This window comes from Drosophila mauritiana, chromosome 3L, assembly GCF_004382145.1.
Source record: "Drosophila mauritiana strain mau12 chromosome 3L, ASM438214v1, whole genome shotgun sequence".
NCBI classification, from domain to species: domain Eukaryota; kingdom Metazoa; phylum Arthropoda; class Insecta; order Diptera; family Drosophilidae; genus Drosophila; species Drosophila mauritiana.
The window spans coordinates 17,495,471-17,517,636 of NC_046669.1; the positions used below are offsets into that span (position 1 = coordinate 17,495,471).

Genomic DNA, 22,166 nt, shown 5'->3' on the forward strand with positions numbered 1-22,166 from the left:
CAGCCTCTGACGTCGTGCAAAAATTGCAGCCGAACGAAACGAAACGAGGCCGAGTGCAATGAACAGCATTCAGCGCACATGCGAAAGAGAGGGCCATACTCGTATGCTGGCAGAGAGAGAGAGAGGCATGCAAATGCAGCTCCGACTTCGAACAAGTTGCGACTGCTCGCCGCTGGATGTTGCAATGCGAAACCTTCGAGAAATTTTACAAGAGTCGTTGAACTCTGCGGCTCGGTCGCTCGCTTAACTGTGGCCCAAAACCAGCAACAGCAGCAGCAGCGGCAGCAACACCAAGAGCAGCAGCAGCAGCAGCAGCAACTGCAACAGCAGCAGCAGCAACTGCAGCAGCAGCAATATTGCTGCAACGCTGCTCTCTCGGAGCAACTCTCCGGATTTGAGAGCTGGCAAACTAGTTTTTGGCGCCGAGGCATTGAAAAAAGCGAAAGTACATTTTTTATTTCGCCCGCTCCTCCCCGGGAAAAAATATATAATACAGCTGCAGATACATAGATGTGTGCATGCACAAAGCTCGGCTCGTTCGCCAGACGAACGCTCTTCGTGGCGAGAGGTAAATGAACCTTTTGAAGGTTCAGCTTGCGTAGTAGGCGACGCCAGCGTCTCGTGTAAAACAAGTTTGTTACGTTCGCCGTTGGCAGCCAACTCTTTTGGCTCTTGGCTTGTTTTCTCAGCGTTTCGTTGCGTTTCGTTTCTTTCTTCGATTCGCTGCTTTTGGCGCTCTTTTCTTCGCAATTTCACCGTTAACAACTTTTTGTGGCTGCCTTTTGTGAGGCAGGTGAAGGCAGGCAGGCAACGACTTTATGTAACCAAAGCCAAGAAAAAAGCAGGCAAAAGAAGCGCCAGCAGGCGGCCAAAACTCAAGTTGTCAAGCAGCTGCCGTTGCTGAAGCATTTCGCTCGCTGCTCTCTTTCTGCCGCTTGTACCATATACTCCCTTTTTTCGGCGATGGATGACACGCGTGAAATGATTTCACTTATGGATAGTAGGTAATTGTATAAGCAGTGTAGTAATTGGACCCAAAGAAAGTACCAGAAAGTACTGGCTTGATTAAAAACATACCAAATACATTACGCTTTTAGATGATCCTCTATTTCGGCATAGTTCTTAAGCTTTGCCCAGTCTTCTGAACCTTTTCGATTGCCTCACATAAACCTTCACCGCCTTAATAGTGCAGTCAAAGTACCCGACCCCACCACCTCAATGTAGAACCTCACCCACATCGTCATCATTAGCATTTTGTACTTGAAGCTGTGAGCTGTTTCCAGCGCCGCCCACTCACGCGCCCACTCTCATGAGCCGAGTCGAAGGCTCCTTGAACTGCTCCAAGTGTTCAACTCCTACCAAAGGCCCAACCCCAAAAGCCCCAACCCCTTGCCGTTCGTTCTCTGGTCTCTAGTATCTGGTCTCTGGTCTCTGGTCTCTGGTCTCCTTGTCCGCCTTGTTCTCGTTGTTATTGTAAATTTTGTGTAGCCTCCAATATTATTTTAGTCAACAGCTTGCCATGAGTATCTGTGTGTAGCACTGGCACTTTAATGTATTTGTAATTGACCTGAATAAAGTTCAAAACACTCGCAGCGGCGAGGCAAGGCGAAATCTACATGCATGCTGTTGCCATTGCTGCTGTGTGTGTGTAGCCTCAAAATAATAATGATTGCGACAACAACAGCAACAACGAGCGTGTCGTAGTTGCTCGTTTATATATATATATATTTATGTGTGTCTATATGGAAAAAATGCTATGCCTTCGATAATTGACAATTGTTTGATTATTTTATGTGCCTTTGGGACGACTAATTGCTGCTGTGCATGTTGGTAGCTGGTAGGTGCGGTTATCTATGTGCTTCACGCTTAGTTGCCAGGCAGCGATTTGATCGGAAGATATACAAAGATACATAATACAGTAGCATAGCTAGTTAGTTATATTTGCTATTCGAACGACTCCCAATTCGGCTAATCTCCAAGCATATTTCGATCGACCTCCACCCCTCTTTTTTCGCGGGCTTTATCGCGATTCTCGTTCGTGTCGCATATTTACTTTCAATTTGCCTAACCTCGCGCTAATTTAAGTTCATTTCAATTAAAAGCCAGCATGTGTGCATGTGCATGTGTCTCTGCCAGTAAGGAAAAGCACAAATAAATATATATGGTATGGCGAGAAAAATCCAACGATTTATTGTTTCCACTTTTTTTTTTTTTTGGCCAGCCCACGGTGAACTAATAAATTTCGATGCAAATCCGCCAAATCAAATGCAAAATGAGCAGCGAAATTGAGCGACGACGAGTGTTGTGTTGTGCACATTGTTCGCTGTTTACTATCGCCGCTCACACAGATGCGAGTCACTCACACAGACGCAACCACCTTCACTGCCGAGCGCGGCGACTGCGCTGCCGCTGCGCTGCCAATGGTGACCCAGTTTCGCTGCACGTCAGCGGCGGTCAATGAACTGAGCTGAGTTGGGACGTATTTTATTTGACTTTTTCGAGGGGGGCGCTTGTGTGCGCTAAATTTCGGTTTCGTTTTCATTTCTTGCGTTATTTTCGTGTCTTTGCAATACAAAAAAGAAAAACAGAAAACAACCGCAACACCAACAAAATGGCGCCTATTACTGGCGAAGAAATTATGAAAGCAGGCGAAATGTAACGAAATGAAAAAGAAAGTGTTTCGAAATGGCCACCAATTATATTCCATTTCTTTTTTTTGGTTTGGTTTTTTCCAAAAAGTGAAAGTATGCAACGTCTTCTTCGTGATTTTTAATAAACAAAAAATAAATTATTATTTCGTGGCGTTTTCTAGGTCACTCGCTCTTGTTTTATAACTGTAAATTGTTCATCAGCGGCCCTCGATGTTTTTTGTGTTTTTTTTTTTTGTTTTGGGTTTTTGGTGTGTGCGTTTTATTTTAATTTTCCTTGAAAGATAAGGCAACCGGCAGCGCAGTCGCCGTCGCTTAAATAGCACACGGTCATTTTTATTATAAACAATTCGAAATTTGTTGCTTTGCCTTTTCTCTTTGTTTTTCTTTCATTTTTTCGATTTCATTTCATTTCATTGCTGTTGCCGAGTTCGAGTTTGCTGTTTATTTGGTTGACGGTCGAATTTTTGCACGGTTCACATGGCTTATTTTTGGCAGCAGCTTTGGGTTGCTCTAGGCGCAGAACTAGTTCAAGGATTTGCTAAAAAATTATTGCGCTCTGCTCTAGGTTAGTGGCTAATTAACGATGGCATTTAAATGGTGACAGCATAGAGATCCCATTAATGTTTGGTGGTGGTAAACAAAAGCATAAAACTAGTAGTCAAAATTAATGGGGGGATGATTTGGGAAAAATATGGACATGATTTCTTTATAAGCAGGCGTTGTGGCTCCTTATAGACAATAAGCTCTGCTGATTAATACAACCTGACAAACATACATATACTAAGCACAATGATGTAAATAGCTTATTATTTTGTGTCTGCCTATTTTTTACTTTCCCATTGCCTCACACGCGCGCTCCACATTCGAAAAATATCAAAATCTAATCCATCAATTACAACATCGAAGGCAACAACAAATACTACATATTTTACACAAAGGCCGCGTCTGCGTGCTGCCTACAAAACAGCGTATCCCCGTCTCCCTTTGCCGCTCTATCCCCATCTTTCTCCCTCACACACACACACGCATGAACCACTTTCGTTTTCGTTTTCACTGCAAACAGCAAACATGGCCGCCCAGCGAGAAGTCAATGAACGTGGAAAAGAGAGTGCGAGAGAGTTTGAGTGTGTGTGTGTGATGTGCTTTCATAATCGCTGGCTATTTCCTGTAAATATTTTCCGGGCTGTGAGCTTAATTTAAACAAATTATTACAAAACTCAATAATAACAAATGCAGTCAGCGTAACGAAAAGAGCGAAAGAGCGAGGAGAGCCCAGAAGGAAAGAGATGGCGATAGCGCGAGAGACACGATGGCCTCGCTCTGCTGTCTCCATTATGGATTTGGGTTAAGTGCGTTCATTCAACTTTTAACACCATTTCGAAATGGCGCACACTTCTCGCCGACAGCCTGCTCTCAATTTATCATGCGGGTGGTTTTTGTTGTTGCTCGGGGAAATTGTTTAAACAAAATAGACAACTTTTACTTTGCCATGAAATCGCGCCAAGCGAAATGTTGCAATACAGCCACATTCATACCCCGACTCACACTCACACTCACACTCATTTCGTTCACGGCTGGTCATTGAACTCCGAGCAGCCGAAGGCACTTCGTGTGGCAGTCGGCTCCCCTCGTGCAAATGTGGCTGCTAGCATTGGTTTGAGCTTGATTTAATTTGGCCCGTTCTATCAGTCCCCCTCCCTTAATTGATATTTGCATAGAAAAGAACACAAGGTACTACTCACCATCGCGACTCATGCCCACGGCAATGCACTTTTTCAGGCGGCAGTATTGACAACGATTGCGATTGATGCGCAGAATGCTGCACTGCTGATTCTTGGTGCACGGGCGATACTGGATCTTTTGCTGGATGGAGCGGCGGAAGAATCCCTGTAACGATGACAAAAAATTGAACAAATTAGCCACTTATAATCATTAATGGTTGCTAAGGAAGGGTGAATGAGAAGATATATCTTTCAGGTTATTAGATGTCTAATAGTAAGCCAAGCTAAGCTGCATTCCCCACGCTCTAAACCTACATCGGCATCTTCGTTGGCGGTTACTGCTGGTGTGTTCCTCCCCGTGTTGGCACTGCTGTTGCTCAGCGCCGTGTCCAGTTTCTCATCGAACTTCTGGCACAGGTAGTTCAGCTGGGAGGAGTCCAGTCGCTGGTGATGCTGCTCGCACAGTTCATCGTCGCAGCCCGAGTCCTGGGCCTCGTCCATCTCTTCCAGCTGCTGGTCGTCGCCAGCGTTGCAGGTGCAACAATTGCCCGCACTGGAGTTGCTCGAGTTGCTCATCAGCGAGCAGTTGCTGTCGGAGCTATCCCTTCGTTGTTGCTGGTGCTGCTGCTGCTGTTGCTGCTGCTGCTGCGTGGCCACAACCTGTTGTTGCTGGGACTGTTGGCGCAGGAGATTGGCGATTTCCTTGTGGGTCTGCGCCGAAAAGGGACTATCACAGTGCAGCTGCTTGATGTTGCTGGTGGGTATTGCAGCTGGCTTCGCCTCGACTTGCTGCTGCGCGTTGCTGCCGCCGGTGGTCTGCTGCTGCTCCAACTCGCGCTGCTTGAGCTCACGCGCATAGCGTATCTTCTTCCAGGGGCACTGATACTGCTCGTAGCTGCTGTCCTCGAGCGATGTGCCCGCCGGGTTGGCATTGGGGCAATCCTCATCGCTGTTGGGGCAGTCCTCGTCGATGCCCGACTCGCTGTCATTTTTGGCGCTCAGATCGGCACATGGCTTTGGTGTTGCTGCTGCGGCTGGCTGCTGGTGCTGCAGCACAATCTGATGCGGCTGCTGCTGTTGCTGCTGACTAATACTATTTGTTGTCTGGGTGTTGTTGTTGCTGTTGCTGGTGGTTGTTGTCTTTACTAGTGTTGCAGGTGTTTGTTGTTGCTGTTGTACGATTGCTGCTTCGTTTTTCAGTCTTTTGCGTTGCGGTTGCTGCTGCTGCTGCTGCAGGTAAACAATTTGCTTGGGCGTCTGCTGTTGCTGCTTGATGGGCGCCGACTCCAGCAACTTGACCAGCGCCGAGTGTTGTTGCTTCAGCTGTTGGCTCTTGGCCTGCTGCTGGTGCTGGTGCTGATGCTGCTGGTGGAGCTGATGCATCGGCTGATGCTGCTGCGGTGTGGCGACAATGTGCAGATTACCGCCGCCATTGCCCGTCAGCAGCACTATCGTTGTTGCATGTTGCTGCTGTGTCTGCTGCTGCTGCTGTTGCTGCTGGGGCAACTGGAGTTGCTGCTGCTGCTGCTGCTGCTGCACGGCAGCAATCTCTTGCATTGCACAAACCATATTTGAATTAGAGATTTTGCTTTTTGGCTTCGAAATGACACTTGAACTCTCGATTGTTGGTTGCTCTACGATTTGCTAATAAGGAACATTGCACACTTCACTTTGATCTCACTTCACTGGCACCAACAAAAATATGCGATATCATTTGCTATTGAACATTTGTTGCTGTTGGCTCTGCTCTCTATCTCTTTCGCTTGATCCAGCTGTATTAATTTTTTGCTTGGTTTTTCGCGCGCTTTTCTTGCTCTGCACAACCGCTGCCAACGACGAGCAATTTGCGAATGAAAGCAGCGTCCACCAGCAACACAAAACGACCCAGAGCAACACAAGCTGAAGCCAGCCGAAGTGTCTTTTTGGGCCTCGTGCTGGTGTTGTGTTGCTTCGGGTCGCTCTCTCGCTCTCCCGCTCTCTCGGCCTCCACTCCCCCAGTGCCCCACTGCCCCGTCCCGCTCCTACTCCCCACTGATGTTGCTGCTGTCGTTTTGTGTTTTTGTTTTTGTGTGCCAACTGAGGACGTTCACTCCAAAGCGTCGACAGCGACGCCAGCGTCTAACAATAGATGTTGCTGCGGGGATTGTCGCTGCTGTTGCTGCTGCTGCTGTTGTTGCTGCTGTTGCAGTGGGGGCGCCTGGTAAACAATTCTTCGAACACCCACGCGACACTCTGATTTCTCAGGTAGCTCAGGTATCTCAGGTAGTTGTGCTGCCACTGCCACCTGACTGATCAGCTTTGTTTGATAACAAAACAGAACAGGCGGGCTGTTCGATTGTGCCCCATAGATTCCGAGCGCGCGTATTGTGTTTGCTCATGTTTTGATAAATGAGTGACAAATAAGATTAATTGATATGGGGGCTGGCTGAGCCATCAAAGCGAGTATGACAGGCCTAAGAGGATCTCAGATGTGGAACGATGTTCCCGAACGCTTTTTGGGGTCAGCTAAACCCGAGGGGATGGGGTGGGGTGTGCTTCCAGAACAGTTCGAAATATTTGAGATAAAGTTGTGCGATAGTTGTCAGACTCTCTAGACGATATAGCATGGGAGCTAAGCTCACAATTTTCGAAATGTGCAAAGAGTTATAATGCAGTAAATTTGGGATATTTTTAGGTGGCGATTACAATTATTTACTGATTATTTAGAAATTGGCTAATTAAAATGAGGGTAAACATTTATTATTGTTTTGTATAAAATAAATGTCTGAGCAGCTGTTTCTCCAACTTCTTAGATACTCTGCAAATATGACCCAATTTGGGCGGCACTCCCCGCCTAATTAACGAAGTGCAAACAATTTGCTTGAGTAAATATTTTTGCCGCATTGAAAATCGCATTTGTCAATCGCTGGCAGTTCGATGAACTCGACACCTTCCAGCCAGATGATTAAACAATTATGTGATGTATTAAATAATATTTTGTGCCCATTGTGATTTTTTGGGGCCAAAAAATGCACACAACTTTGTGTGTCGCAGTCCCTCTAGTAGCCCCTCTCGCTCGCACACGAGCTACGTAACCGAAAGCCCCAAAACGTTAACGACGTCAGCAGAGGCAGAGCAGCGAGCACGGCAGCGACTGCGGCGGTGGTTCAGTTCAACGAACCCCGCCATTGTCGTGACCCACATTTCGGTCAGCCACCTTCGAATGTGGAGCTGCGAGAGAGAGGCCAATGTGTGCGGGAGCGGGATGGCGAGAGAGCCGAACGGAGAGGCCGACGCCGAACGAACTCGAAACGAAGTAAAGAGCGAGCTGTGCTCTCAATGCATTTTGCATGCAAATTCCCTGCAGTTCAGGCAGATATAAATACGTATGTATTTGGGTATATGTTTATATGTATATTTGTGCGATTTTTGAGCTCTGGCGGTCGGTCAACGACACAGAAACCTCAGGTGGGCCTGGCTTTAAGGGGGAGGGTGTGGGGAGGTTGTTCAGTATGCACAAATGCATATAAAACTGTCGAAATGCGTTCAAGGAAATCTTTGGCAATTAAAAATTTGCACACATTTTTCGCAAATTTCTGAACAGAGCCTGCAATCTAAGCTGCCAAATCGGGGGTCATTGCACTTTGGTTGGGGGTGCTAAGAGATTTGCGCTCATTTTCGAACGCGGCTACTGGGGAACTTTCGAGAACAGCTGTGCCGTGCCATTTCCCCTCTCTTTCGGCCACTCCAACTCCCTCTGCTTTCCTCTCTCTCATGGCGTGGCCAAATGTGAATGAACTCTGCTCGCAAAGCGAATAACAAGTTTCAAAAGAAAGTGAGAGCACTTCGACAAGCACACATAGCCATACCCATAGCCTCTCTCTTCCCACTGTGCTCTCTGTCGTGCTCCCCGTCCCGTCGCACCATCTCTTTCTGGCCTCCCCCTTTTTTGATCCGCAACGTCACTTTATAATTCACTCTTTGTTTGTTTGTTAAATAATTTCTTTTCGGCTCTTCTTTCGCACATATTTTTTTCTGTAATTTGTTGTTAATTTTTGTTTTTAATTTTTTTTCGGTGGGCTCGAGTTGATTTCATGAATGGTTCTATGCCGCGGGGGGTTTCTTGCCGTTTTTGTTTATTTTGCTGGCAGTGTTTTTTGCTGAAACCGCCTACCTGTTGGCACGATCGCCGCCTCAAAAACTGCTTGACCAAGATTTCTGTTCTGTTTCGGTTCTTTGTTTTGCTTGGGGTGTATTTCTTCTCTTTGGGGAGGGTGCTACCGTCGGAACTTGACATCAATTCGATCGATCGATCGCCCCAGAAGAGCTGTTGAGCAGGTCCAAAAATGTTTGGCAATTTAATGGTTGCCAGGAGAAAACGAAGGAAAATGGAACGATAACGTGGCTGAATGGGTGTCGAAATTAGCTCAAGATACTTTCGTATCTATGTGATTGAATGATCAAGGGATCTAAAGTGTTTCATAGGAAAATTTAAATTATCGCCTCAATTCCAAACTGATCTCTACTAAAATAGGTTTCCCTAATCAATATCTGAATATCTGAAACATAAACAAGACATTCCACAAACTTCCCCGAAACCATTTGGAAACTTCCCGACCGATCTCCACTTCCCCTGTTCTTTCTTCCCCATTTTTATGTTCTGAGCTGCGTCAGCCGCCCCCACACATATTGAAAAACAACTCACACTGCCACATAAACAGACAATACCTAATCTCCTGTCATAACGTCGATCGTTTGTTGGGCTTTCAGAACTCCGTCGACCGCTTTTCTCCCAGCCCGCTTCTTCCGCCCCCACCCCTTTGCTTCCTCCCTTTTGGGAGCTCATGCGATGCGTCAGCAATTAGCACGTGCCTGGGTCTTCAGACTTCAGACTGGCACTTCAAATCCGATCCGGAACTTTATGGCGCTTTGCAGTTCATTCAACGCTCGTTCGTCAAGCTCGTCTTGAAGTTTATTCGACAGTGGCTCATAATTCAAAGAAAGATTAACAGGCAAACATTGTTAATGCGAACTATTTGGAGAATTCGAGGGGGCATTTCAGCTTTGAGAATCTTTAGTGTTCAAATGGACAGAAGTATAAGCTGTACAAAAGCCAAATATCAATAGACTTTTCATGGTCATTTCAAGCGTTACTATTAAGTATAACTAAAAATTCCAAAATCAAGCGATTTAATCTATATTCTTAGAATATTTTCCTCTTTAAGAAATACTACTGTGAAATGAGACAGGCGCTGCCAAAAATGTTAAATGATGTGTAAATAAATGATGTTCGAATTACAACTGTGCGACCTGCGCCTGGCCAACCATTCAGGTCAGAGGTCAACGCTCCCAGCCACCAAGGATAATGCCGCCTCTCACTGTGCCTCTCTTCCTCGCGTTATCCTTATGTTCTAGTAGTAAAAGCAACACGAGGTCAGCCGCACGTAGGCAAAAAGGGAGTACTCTCACCCTCTCGCTTGCACTTGCAATCCTCCCCCACAGAACACACTAACACACGCACACTGTGGCAATATGGCCTCGCGCTCATTGACGTCACTTCTGCAGTCGCTGGCTCTGCTGCTGCGCTGCTGGCGCTCAGTTCGTTCAACCCGCTGCCTTCATGGTCGCCTTGCAATAGTTGTTATTGTGGGGCACGTTGCTGTTGCTGCTGCTTTTGCTGCCTGTCTTTGTGTTTGTATTTGTTCTTGTATTTGGGGCGGTATGTAGGGGTGGCTGGGGCGGCAGTCTTTGGGGGTGGGGTTGCGTGGTCAGGAACATGTTTAGTTAATTCTAGAACAACCATAGCCAATCAAATACATGTGCTGATTTATTGAACTAACAGGGGAACATTATAAATGCCAGAAAGACATACGATAGATGATTTAACTTTAATCATAATATGGCAATACTACACGGCATACGTGTAATTATTTTTAAAGTTTTCCCTTCGAATAACATATGACTGGCTATAAGATCAATAAATTCTCATTAGGTCGTAATCCCTGCGCGTAAATCAACATAATTAAGGCATTTCGTGTGACCAAAAGTAATCCAGATTACCTTTGCTTTCCAGCTAACCATATTTAATGTGTTCCCACACTGGCAAATAAGCCACAAATGATGACAAATCAGAAGTCAACAAAATAAACCAATATTGAACTCCGGAATCGGAGCCACGACAATAAAACGGAAATACCTTTCACATTTCACATTTTGTGCCAGCGAAGGGCAACTGCCGACGAAAGAGAGGCGCATAGAGGAGCAGAAAGAGACGGGGAAAGAACGAGTGCAAGGGACATTGCGACAGCATCTGAGCTCCCGAAAAAGGCAATGAGAAAAGCAAAACACCAAGGCGACCGACAATTGAGGACATTGCACTGCAATAACCTTAAAGAAAATGGTATCAACAGAGCGGCAGAGAGCGAGAGAGGTGGGGAATCGGAGAAAGAGAGCGCTCTCCTGACTTGGCGCTCAGCAAAATGGTTCTTTTTTGCATAAGCAATCTATGTGGGGGAGGGGGTTTCTATTTGTGTGCCTAGGAACAGTTGCCCGTTGAGAAGAGCGCTCTGCGAAGAAGAAGAAGAAAAAGCGGAGAGGAAGTGACCTCAGGAAGGAAATGCATTGCATTTAATTGGTCAAAATGGCCAGGTGCTTATGCGACCACCTGGTTGCCATAGAAATTGGCCAAAAGCAAGATGAGTCAGAACCTCTTCCAGGACGTTATGAGAACCATATATGTTCGATAGAGTACATAATTTTTTTTTACATAAATGTAAATATTTAAGGTTAAAGAGTTACCTCTTAAAACCAAAAAAAACCTGTTTAAACCATTTATCCCGAAACTGAAAGCACTCTAGAGGTGCCCATACCAAAGACCTCAGTGATTCTGCGACTGACTGATTAAAATCTCGTCAAAGGACTCCCATTACAACTCAAAGGGAATGCAGCCCCTAACCCACGCGTACTCCTCCCGTTTTTGCAGTTTGCAGTGATTAGTTTTCCACTCAAACACTTTCGTTGCGATGGTGAAGAGGAAGAAGTGGAGCTCTGTCCTTTAACCAGGCCAATGAACTCAAGGCGAAAAATTGGCGCGCACTCTCCGCAGAGGGAAATGCGGACTGCTGTTGTGGAATGAAATGGGATGGTATGGAATGAAATGGAAGACACCTGTGCCCTGTCAGACGACAGAATGCTGCCCACAGACCCAGCCCACTTTTCACTTTTCCCGTGTTTTCGGGGGTGGTGGGTGGTTGGGCGTACGGGTGATTTCAGCGGTGTCTCGGTTTTGCTTTGACCCACTTTCAGTGCGTTCAACTCTCGTAGCTGGGGCCAAGAATCGAAGCGAGAACCGAGCAAAAAACCGAACCGGATGCACGGGTTCGGGGGTTGATTGTGGAAAGACACGAAAATTTTAGGGGTTACGCTCTGGGTGCAACGAAAGTGTTTGCCTCCCACCCAACCCGCCTTTCTACCCGAAAGTGGTCATGTGACTCCGTTTCTCTGGCTGCTCCGGTAGCTCTGGGACCTCCGGACTCCAGAGCTGGAGCAATGACCGCAGCTGGCCAAAGTTGAAGGATAAATTCCGCAGAGGAAGAAAGCACGAGTGGCAGGACAGGAAGTGTCCCTCTGTTCATCTCTCCATCTTTTGTTAAATAAGTTTCGGGCATCGGTGCTCCACATACGGTGCTTCTCATATTTATATCCGAATATTTATAACCACACATATCCCGCTTCTCCCGCGGCTAGTTCTGTGTTTTTTCTCGCTACTTGTTATTTTTTTCGGTACTTGTCTCCCATCTATTTGCCTGTTCCCCTTCAGACGTGCGTCACGGCGTGCGAAAGAGACGGCGAGTGGCGAGTGGCGAGCAGTTCAATGAACTCGCCGCAATTATTTTGCAATTACTTTTGTGTGGTTTGGCCTTTGATCCGATCTATCGATAGCTAAGCTCTAAGCATTAGAACACGCCTGGTTAAGCTTGAATTCAATTTTGCTCGGGGGAGGTGTCGAATTTGGGATACCATGGCTGCTGATGTATTTATGAGGTGGCGAAATCAAGTTATTTCTTTACCTTTGTAATTTAACATCAATTTTCACATTGAATGAATTTATTCATTATTATGTAACTTTTTATCAACGTACTTTTTAAAAATACAGAATATCATTCTGTATTTTCTTTGTTGTAGAGACCGAAAGGAAATGGCTTACTAAAATCTTTTAGAAGTCAGTCATTGAAATGAATTATTAGCTGTGATGATTACTTTGATTACTTCTGAACGACAGCATTATTAAGCATTTTGTTTAGCAAAATGAATTTAAAGCTACCCCATCAAAACTCCCTCATTACCCAATTTTTGGCCAACCCGTTCGCAATTGACGCAAGTGGAAACACTTTTCGGCGCTCATAACAATTATCTAGCATTATTGCGCGATTGTTATTTGGGTCTGGTAGCAGAGCAGGCAAACAAAGGTAATCATATATACACAAAAATAGAGAAATAATAATGCCAAACAGCTCAAATCTAATCCAAGACAAGTCAGGCAATTGCGGCAAATATTAAAACAGTTGACCAAACACTCGCACATGGGGCATGAAACCCGTTTCGGAGACCCACGAAAAAAAAGAGAGAGGCAAGGTCTTTTGCGTGCGACTGCAACAGCAGCAGCAGCAGCAGTGCGAATCTAACTGCAGTTCTGCGCAGGTCGTTGCCATTTGGCAGAGCGCGAAAGAGACGGGGCTAGGCTGGCTGAGAGAGATGGGGATATCAGGTGATGACGGCCTCAAGCTGACCAAAAGTGCACTGAACTCTGAACGAAGTCGAAGTCGGAGCCGAAGCCCCTGATTCTACCCGTCCCTGTCTCCCACTCTTTCGTCCCACTCCCACTCACGCCCCGTCTCATTCTGGTTTCTTTAATGGCCGGTATTAATGTAATTTCAATCATTGTTTTCGCCTTTTTCGGCTGTCTTTGCTGTCATATAAATTCTTCATTGCTGTTGGCGGCTCTTTTAATGACTCACCCGAAATCCAGGCTTCCAAAAATGATCAAAACCAGCCAAAATGTAAGCTCACGTGCTGTATTTGGGCGTGCGTCGCTTTTTTGTGATTTTTTCGAGTGTGATTTGATTTTGTTTCAGTTGCAACGCATTGAGATCACTATCGCCATCTCACTCGGCTAAGTGGGCGCTTTAAATGCTTACACTTGGAGAAAAATACAACTAAAATTCTATTTTTCGTTGATAGCATATACAAAAAACTTTTGATTGCCACTTCATGTATAAAGAAATTTATAAGACAAATCCAAATTTAATTTATTTAATTTTTAGAACTTAAAATAATGAATTTCAACTGATAATATTTTTTAATTCATTAAAATTTGTTTTGCTATAGGATGGCACTTTAAATCGTAGTTATGGTTACTTTCGTTTAATAAGCTCAGTTATAAAAAAGTCAGTTTATTTTTCTCCATGTGTACGAGCGCACAGCTGCAGCTCTGACTTGGATTATGCAACAGCTTTGAACAATTTATGACAAAAGTCATTGCAAATTATTTTCAATATTGAGTCATATATGTGAGAGACTGCCGCTGCCGATGCAAAAAGCAAATTCTCACTGCAGGAAGTGGGCGTGGCTTGAGTTAATTACGGTCTATAATTGAAATATTGAGTTCAGAGTTCTAGGCAGTTGGGAATATAGTAATTTTAGCTGCATAGCCGTTCATCGAGATTCGATCTTTATCGACGAGATTTCGGTGTCTCAGCAAATTATATGGAATTAATCAAATTCGGTCGGTCCACCAAAAATTTCGGTTGAGAAACAATGGGTAATTGATTTTAGGAAATATTGTAATGCTTTATGGTCACATAAGATGAATATAATATTTAAGAAATATTACATTTTATGATCACTTTAATGGAAAATTTACATGTCCAAAATTATATTGGTCAAACAAATTGGACTTGAGCGTACAGACGGCGCCTGTACATTTTTCCAAAGTGTTAAGCAATAATAAGTTGCTTATTTTTAACCAAATACTTGTAAGTACCCCTTAACCAGTCTACTTTTCGGCCCAAACTCAAAACCGCTCATAATCGCGTTACAAGTGGGCGAAACGCAAAGTTTTCCAAAAATTTCGAGAACGTTGCGCCACATTATCGAAGTGAACCGAAATGCTTTGTGGCCAACAAGATTATCACAAGCGCGGACAGTGGTTGTCCAATGGCAATAATTTATTTGATTAATTTATAAATTGCGTTTGCCCGACAAGAGCAACAAGAAAATTGCCCAGCAATCTAATGTGTGTTGCGCTGCGGTGCTGGCATGTGTGTGTGTGTGTGTGGACATGTGTCTCGATGTGAGTGCGATGCAAAGTGAGGTCGCTGCCGTTCAATAACCTCGAGTGTCTGCGGAGAGCCTCTCTACGCAATTGCAATTGCAGCCAACGAAGTCAACGAGCATGGCAACAACTCTACACATAGCTCACTATAGTGCCCCATAGAACAGAGTGTGGCACACGCACACAGGCGCACTCGAGGCGCTTGCCAACACACAGATACGCACGCACACTCTCGAAGGAACACTAATCGGTCGAGTCCGTTCGTCTGTTTTTGGTCGCTCGCTTGTGCGTGGCGTGGTAATTGCTATCGGGGGATATTTGGGGGAATTCGTATCTGCGGGGGTGGTATTCCAAGAATGCATTCTACGCAATCCCATTTCAATAACTTACTCAGGTGGAGGTAAATGCCTATATAAAAAGGGAGTGTAGAACATACCTGAAAATACAAGGAAAAAGCACACAATTAGATTCAATCGATTACAAACAAGGACAGTATTAATTAGCAAGAACAACTTAAAATAATAAAAGGTTTAAAATATTATTGTGCATAAAATTGACATTTTTAATTCGGTTAATATTCTACCTGCTCTCGCTCTAAGGCCCCTAGAAACAACCAGAATAACCAAAAAGAAATACCGTGTCTTCACCAATTAAATGAAACTGAATACAAATAAATCCAACTCAAGCAATCCCAGCCCATCCGAAGCTAAACTGACTTCATATGCAACTAGCCTAGTTAGGATCTTTAGAAATAAAAAACCACAGAAAACACAGAGCCCAATTAACAGCGGGCAATCTTATCCGCACCATCTCGAGCCATTTCCACCATTTGAGGTACTCAATCATAGAGACCCCGCCACTTATCAGAACTCCCATCAAAAGCGAGAAGCCACTGGAACTCCGCACGGAACCCTGCATAAGTGCATAGCCATAGAACTTTGATTCCGAGCAGCACTGGGAACCCTCTCGACAGGCTGGCTCCACTTCACCTGCCCATTTGCAACCCGAACTGCTTGCCTGCTTGCCTCCTACCCCACCCCGCGATTCCTTGGGCAATTAAACCAAATCAAAGCCCACAAAAGCAACAAGAACTGCGGCAGCAACTTCATATGTACTACGCTCGTTCGTATGGTGTTAGTCAGCGTTAGTCGTTATCGCATTTCACAATTTTAGAACAAGCACACTCGCTCACAGATACGCGCGCACTCGCACACAGACACAAAAACGCAGCAGGCGGCGAGTAACTAACCTAACCCAAGCTAACCTACGCTAACCCAATTCGGCGAGTTCAATAAACCCAACCGCAAACGAGGAGGCAGGCTGAGGGGCGGGGCGCAACGGGTTTGCTTGGGAAGAGGTTTGCTAGCAGAGGGGCATGGTTCTTGGATTAGGGTACTCCCCGCGGCCAACACCCCCTTCACGAATACAATTCTAAAATATAGATTAGCTGTAAATCTTCAAGCCTAATCAGTGGGCATACAAATAGAAATGCACCGAAAGAATCGTGGGTTCAAGTTGTGGAAGCTTTGTAAAGCAACTGTTCATCTACTCTTTATCTAATAATTAAGTTAGTTCAGCTAATAATATTCCCTTATCAGCATTTGATTCGTTTAATGCATATCAATACGCTTTTGCATTTATAAATTTATACAATTTATTTGGTATAATTGTATAGCATTCCGTTGCATCTATGTTCGAAATGTATATTTAAGTTTAATATATTTTTTTACAGTGTCCAAACGATATTTCTAGACTTTTATAATGACATGCATGCTCTGTTTTTGGTCTGGGCCCGAGTTCTCCGCAGTTCTTCGGTCTTTTGGCGGCCTGCCTCAACTAGAACTTGCTTGACTTCGTTGCTTTTGCTTTTGCTGTGCTTTGCTGTGCTTTGCTGTTGCTTTGCTTGGCTTTTCAGTTGAGTTCTGTTCTGTGCTGTTCTGTCGTTTTTCCATCGCTGTTTTGTCGTCGTTTTTGAGCGGCAGCAGAGTTTTCCGCTGGCAGCGGCGCCCACCCAAAGTTCATTGCACTTGGTATAGCGGCATATTTTGCATTCGTCTCTCTCTCTCGCCGAGTTTTCCTTTGCTTTTCTTGCGACTGCCTTTTACTTGGCAGCCGTTTTCTTATCTACTTTGGATGTTCTGTGTGACCCACAACACAGGCGAAAATGCCTTTGCCGAAAAAAGACTCCTTTGCATTTTGCTCGTCTTACCTCTTTTTTCGGCGTTTTTTCTGGCACATTTGTGCTGTCGAAATAATTGCATTAATGACACACGCACACACTCACAGCCAAGCACACTCGTGCATGCACACTTGCAGCAAGAATTATTATGCTTGTCACTTAAAATTTTGTAGGTTCTGTTAATTAAAAGCAATTAAAAATAGTCTTCGCCTCTCAAGTGAATTCCTGACAACGTCGCGTCGTTCTGCTCTTTTATTTTTAATTTTTTGGGACTTATTCTGACAGCTCTCTGACGGAAACACGAATTTTAGGCATTTGAAAAACGATTTGTCGCCGCACTCGCACTCGAACAATTTTATTCTTAGATGAAATTCATGTTGGAAAACTAGGGAAAAGCAGAAAAAACTTTTTTGGCGGAGTATTTCTGTGCGCCTTAAAAAAAATGGGTTAGCCGGCAAATTGATTGTTATGCGACTGTCTGAGGAAAATGAGGGATTAGGAATTTTTGAAATTTTATAGCGTCGTATTGTTTTTATGAACCCACAAATATGAGATCATGTCATGTCTAAGAACATAAATTGAAAAAATTCAGTTTATTGGCGATTCTTAAGAACAATTAGGCACTCAAATGCTTAAAAAACAAACAAAACGGGCAAAAGGGGTTTCATGCGCCCATTCAATAGCTAAAACACCTTGGTAACTCAACTAGAAGCCGAGTTGCTGGAGTCAATCAAATAATTGAAGTGCTTTGATATGTTGTTTCTGCATCGATTTCAATGAATTAATTGCGCTCAAGTTGAATGACTCGTTGCATGTGTCACCCACTTGAGAGCGCCGCTTGATTTTTCAATTTGTTGTCGAAAAATACAAATTTTCTTGGACCTAATGCCTATGGATTGGTGTCGGCTCGAAATTCAAATATCAAACGTAACAGACGAAGCCCCAGCGAAATCAATTGCGATTTTGAATTTGAATTGTAAAGAGCGGCGCAGCGGAGAACAGCGAGATCTTAATGCCTGGGCAAAATCGGCGCGGCTCGGTTCGGTTCAGTTCGGTTAGGCTTGGGCCCATTAAATGCAATTCCATCTACTTGACTGGGGTCCGCCATCGAGTCACGTTTTCCCATTTCCACGGGGGCTGTGTGTGGGGGGCTTTTGGACAACTCTGTTGAGGTGATTGTACGGGCTGGCTAACAAGGTACGTGCTGCGGATTTCTGAAGGCTGCCGAACGAGTTTCGCACAACGCGGAGTACCGAAAAAAAATCTATCTCAAATTGTCTTACATTCGATTTTTTTCAGAGTCAACATAAATTACCAGCGGCTTGATCTTATTCTGCTGAAAACTGCAAAACTCCACTCGGCTTGACATTTTCGCTAGGATTTTTTGTTGTCTTCAGACGTCTGTTGCATGTTTGAGGTTATGACAAAAGGCCCTGACTGACATGAGGCGACTTCAATTCGATTCGATTCGACACGACACGGCACGACACCATTAAATGAGGCAAGGTGTTGTTTTCAGATCGGGCCTTAAGGGTCTCCATGTTAGGAGCTATTTGAGACAACCAGGAAAAAATGCCAAACGTCGCTCAATGACATAATCGTGTGTAAGGACAATAGGGCCTCTTTAAAAATAATGGGCCAAAATATGGTTTTTTAATGATTGGGCAACAGCACGAACTTTCCAAAACAAAGGATGGATTTTTGGGTAAATCTCTCGAGTTAACTAACAAAAACTTAATAAATGCAACAAAGCTACGACAAATATTATTTTCAGCTAACAATAAGTATTGAAAAGCAATAAATAATGTGTAATTCCATGCCTATTTGATACTGCTTGCCCGCCCCACTCCATTCGGAACCCAATTATATGCCTCTATCTACAATATTACCCATACGCACTGTGTGCGTTAGCACTGCCCGCCTCCGCTTGACACGCCCATATGGAGGCATCCGTAGAGCCAACGAAAGCCACATTATGAGCAATGCGAGAGTGCAGAAACGGCAAAAGCTAAAATTCTATACGGGGCAGGGCAAATATTAGATTACTCATACGCAGCGTTGACCAGGCCAAAACTGCCTGTTCCACATTAATTGCCATAAAAATAGTGGCACCCGAGGGGCGGGCCAGCTACACATTCATAGAATTTGTGACGGAAATGAGTTAGTGCCATTTGGCATGCCCCCAACCACGAGAGGGGGTTAAAGCGGCGGGGGAATAGGGGTTTGCAGTGCACACGCATGCAATGAAAGCGCGTGCAACGACTACGAAAATCAGATGCAGAGGGTGATGAGGGGAGGAGGGAATGGTTCGAGGTGGTTCGAGGAGGCGGGGCCACTCTGCTGGCCCGTTGCTGATCTTTTTTGGCCTGTAGCGCACAGCCGGGTTGCATAATTATCATGCAACATGCGGCAGTCGGCATGGAGTGTCTGAGATTTGTGGCCAAAACAAAACGTTGTTTAACGCCTGAGAGGGTTTTGGCCTCAGTGCCCCCCACTTTTCCACCGGGAAAACGGGAACGGGGCTCGGCGATAGGCTTAGTCACGCACTTTACGCACAATTTTCCACGGGTTGGAGTGAAGAGTTTTCAATGAAATTCAAGCGGGCTTAGGTTGTGGAAGTGAGGCGTAATAAAAACCATTTTGGGTAGTTAAATCTGATCATAAATCAGAGAATATGTCAAATATATTATTGAGCAGATGTGTAGTCGATATAATGGGTATATCAAATATTTATTATGAAAATATCACATATTGGAATATTTTTTTATAGAAAACAGTTAAAAAAGGACAAGGATGTACAAATAACTCAAGGAGTAAGTAAGAACTTCAAAGAACGTCGTGCTCTTATAAAAATATTTGAATTAAGTCCTCTCAGCATTCTGATATTTAATTACAAATTTACCTAATTATTTTAATCATGTTTTCCTTGATGCACAGCTTGATCATAGCTTAATTATTGGAAATATTATTACATAAGTACTTCAGTAATCGCAGCGCAGTTGAGTCGTATTGAACACTTGTTGTTTATTTCTCGCCAAGGTGAGAGAGCACCTGCATTCCACAGTCTTCGGGTGGAGACGTGTTTCTTTCAAGCTACGAATAGCAAGTTCTAAAAACTACAACAGTATAGTGAAAGTTAAACACAAAGTGTAAAGTGCAGTTTGCACAACTAACAATTATTGACTATAGTAATTATTTACTAAAATAAATAATTATTCCATATTGTTCTGGTAATTGTTATATGTGGACTTAGAACAATGAATCAAAACGACATACGTTCTCAGCGACAATGTGAACAAGACGAGCGCCGGCTCTCTTTACAACGCAACAATGCATACTTTTCTTTCGTCTCACCGCAAATCGGTGATCGAGCACCCTCACCTTCAACTAACTCGAAACTTTTGCCCTCAGCGAACGACAGACCGCGTTCTTGCTCTCCCTCTCTGCCTGCTTCGGCTCACAAGTCGTGGAGCGAAGAGACCGCCTCTCCTACCCCGCTCCTCTCGCAGCGCCAAACGACCGTCCCGGGTAACTGTAACACTGCAATAACGAGTGCAGTGACCTCACTGGCAACTGCCACAACATCAACTTCGTCAGCGGCCCAACTAATTATCGCTGTGCCAGCTGTAAATAATTCAGCAGCACTGACCGTTTGCAACAACAATAATGCACGTAAAGAAGAATCAAAACAAAAGCAGAAGTCGATTTCGACTGTGCAGACTGGCATGGATCGCTACATCCAAATCAAGAGAAAGCTCAGCCCTCAAAACAATAAGGCAGGTAATCAACCCAAAATCAATCGAACCAACAACGGCAATGAAAACTCTGCAGTAAATAATTCAAACCGATATGCTATCTTGGCTGATTCTGCGACCGAACAACCCAACGAAAAAACGGTAGGGGAGCCAAAAAAGACCAGGCCTCCACCAATTTTCATACGAGAACAAAGTACAAATGCACTTGTAAATAAACTCGTTGCTTTGATTGGTGACAGCAAGTTCCACATTATCCCACTTAAAAAAGGAAATATTCATGAAATAAAACTACAGATCCAAACAGAAGCAGACCACCGTATAGTGACTAAATACCTAAATGATGCTGGTAAAAACTACTACACATACCAATTAAAAAGTTGCAAAGGGCTACAGGTAGTACTTAAGGGCATTGAAGCAACAGTGACACCAGCTGAGATAATTGAGGCTCTGAAGGCCAAAAACTTTTCTGCAAAGACAGCTATTAATATTTTAAACAAAGACAAAGTTCCGCAGCCACTATTCAAAATAGAACTCGAACCAGAGCTCCAGGCACTAAAGAAAAACGAAGTGCACCCAATATACAATTTACAGTACTTGCTACATCGGAGGATCACCGTGGAGGAGCCGCACAAACGTATCAATCCAGTTCAATGTACTAATTGCCAAGAATACGGCCACACCAAGGCATACTGCACCCTTAAGTCCGTATGTGTTGTCTGTAGCGAACCTCATACTACCGCAAACTGCCCCAAAAACAAGGACGATAAGTCTGTGAAGAAATGCAGTAACTGCGGGGAAAAACATACTGCAAACTACAGAGGCTGTGTGGTGTACAAAGAATTGAAGAGCCGCCTAAACAAACGTATTGCCACAGCACATACATACAACAAAGTCAATTTCTACTCTCCGCAACCGATTTTTCAACCACCCCTAACTGTCCCAAGCACTACTCCAACAATTTCTTTCGCTAGCGCCCTAAAATCCGGACTAGAAGTGCCCGCCCCACCGACAAGAACTGCTCATTCCGAACATACACCGACAAACATCCAACAAACACAACAAAGTGGCATCGAAGCTATGATGCTATCCCTACAGCAAAGCATGAAAGACTTCATGACGTTCATGCAAAATACTTTGCAAGAGCTCATGAAAAACCAAAATATCCTGATTCAACTTCTTGTATCTTCAAAATCCCCATAATGGCTTCCCTACGGATATCTCTGTGGAACGCAAATGGCGTTTCACGGCATACACAAGAGCTCACACAGTTCATTTACGAAAAAAACATCGACGTAATGCTACTATCAGAAACGCACCTCACAAATAAAAACAATTTTCATATACCAGGATACTTGTTCTATGGTACAAATCATCCAGATGGTAAAGCTCATGGAGGCACTGGAATACTCATCAGAAATCGCATAAAACACCACCACTTAAACAATTTTGACAAAAACTACTTACAATCTACGTCCATAGCCTTACAACTCAACAATGGTTCAACGACTCTAGCCGCAGTCTACTGCCCACCGCGCTTTCCAATCTCTG

The 22,166-nt window shown here is 44.3% G+C and overlaps 1 protein-coding gene across 3 annotated transcripts in view; it reads right to left on the minus strand.

The window, feature by feature from the left end:
* The window catches only part of LOC117139428 (ecdysone-induced protein 75B, isoforms C/D), a 104,036-nt gene that overhangs the window by 11,208 nt on the left and 70,662 nt on the right, over positions 1 to 22,166 (minus strand). For 2 of the 3 annotated variants that reach the window (XM_033301723.1, XM_033301725.1), the window contains one exon: positions 4,394 to 4,538. In XM_033301723.1, coding sequence (XP_033157614.1) covers positions 4,394 to 4,538 — 145 coding nt within the window. Of the gene's footprint in view, positions 1 to 4,393; positions 4,539 to 4,687; positions 6,206 to 22,166 lie in introns of those variants that run through there. The other variant, XM_033301724.1, reaches the window with a different exon arrangement.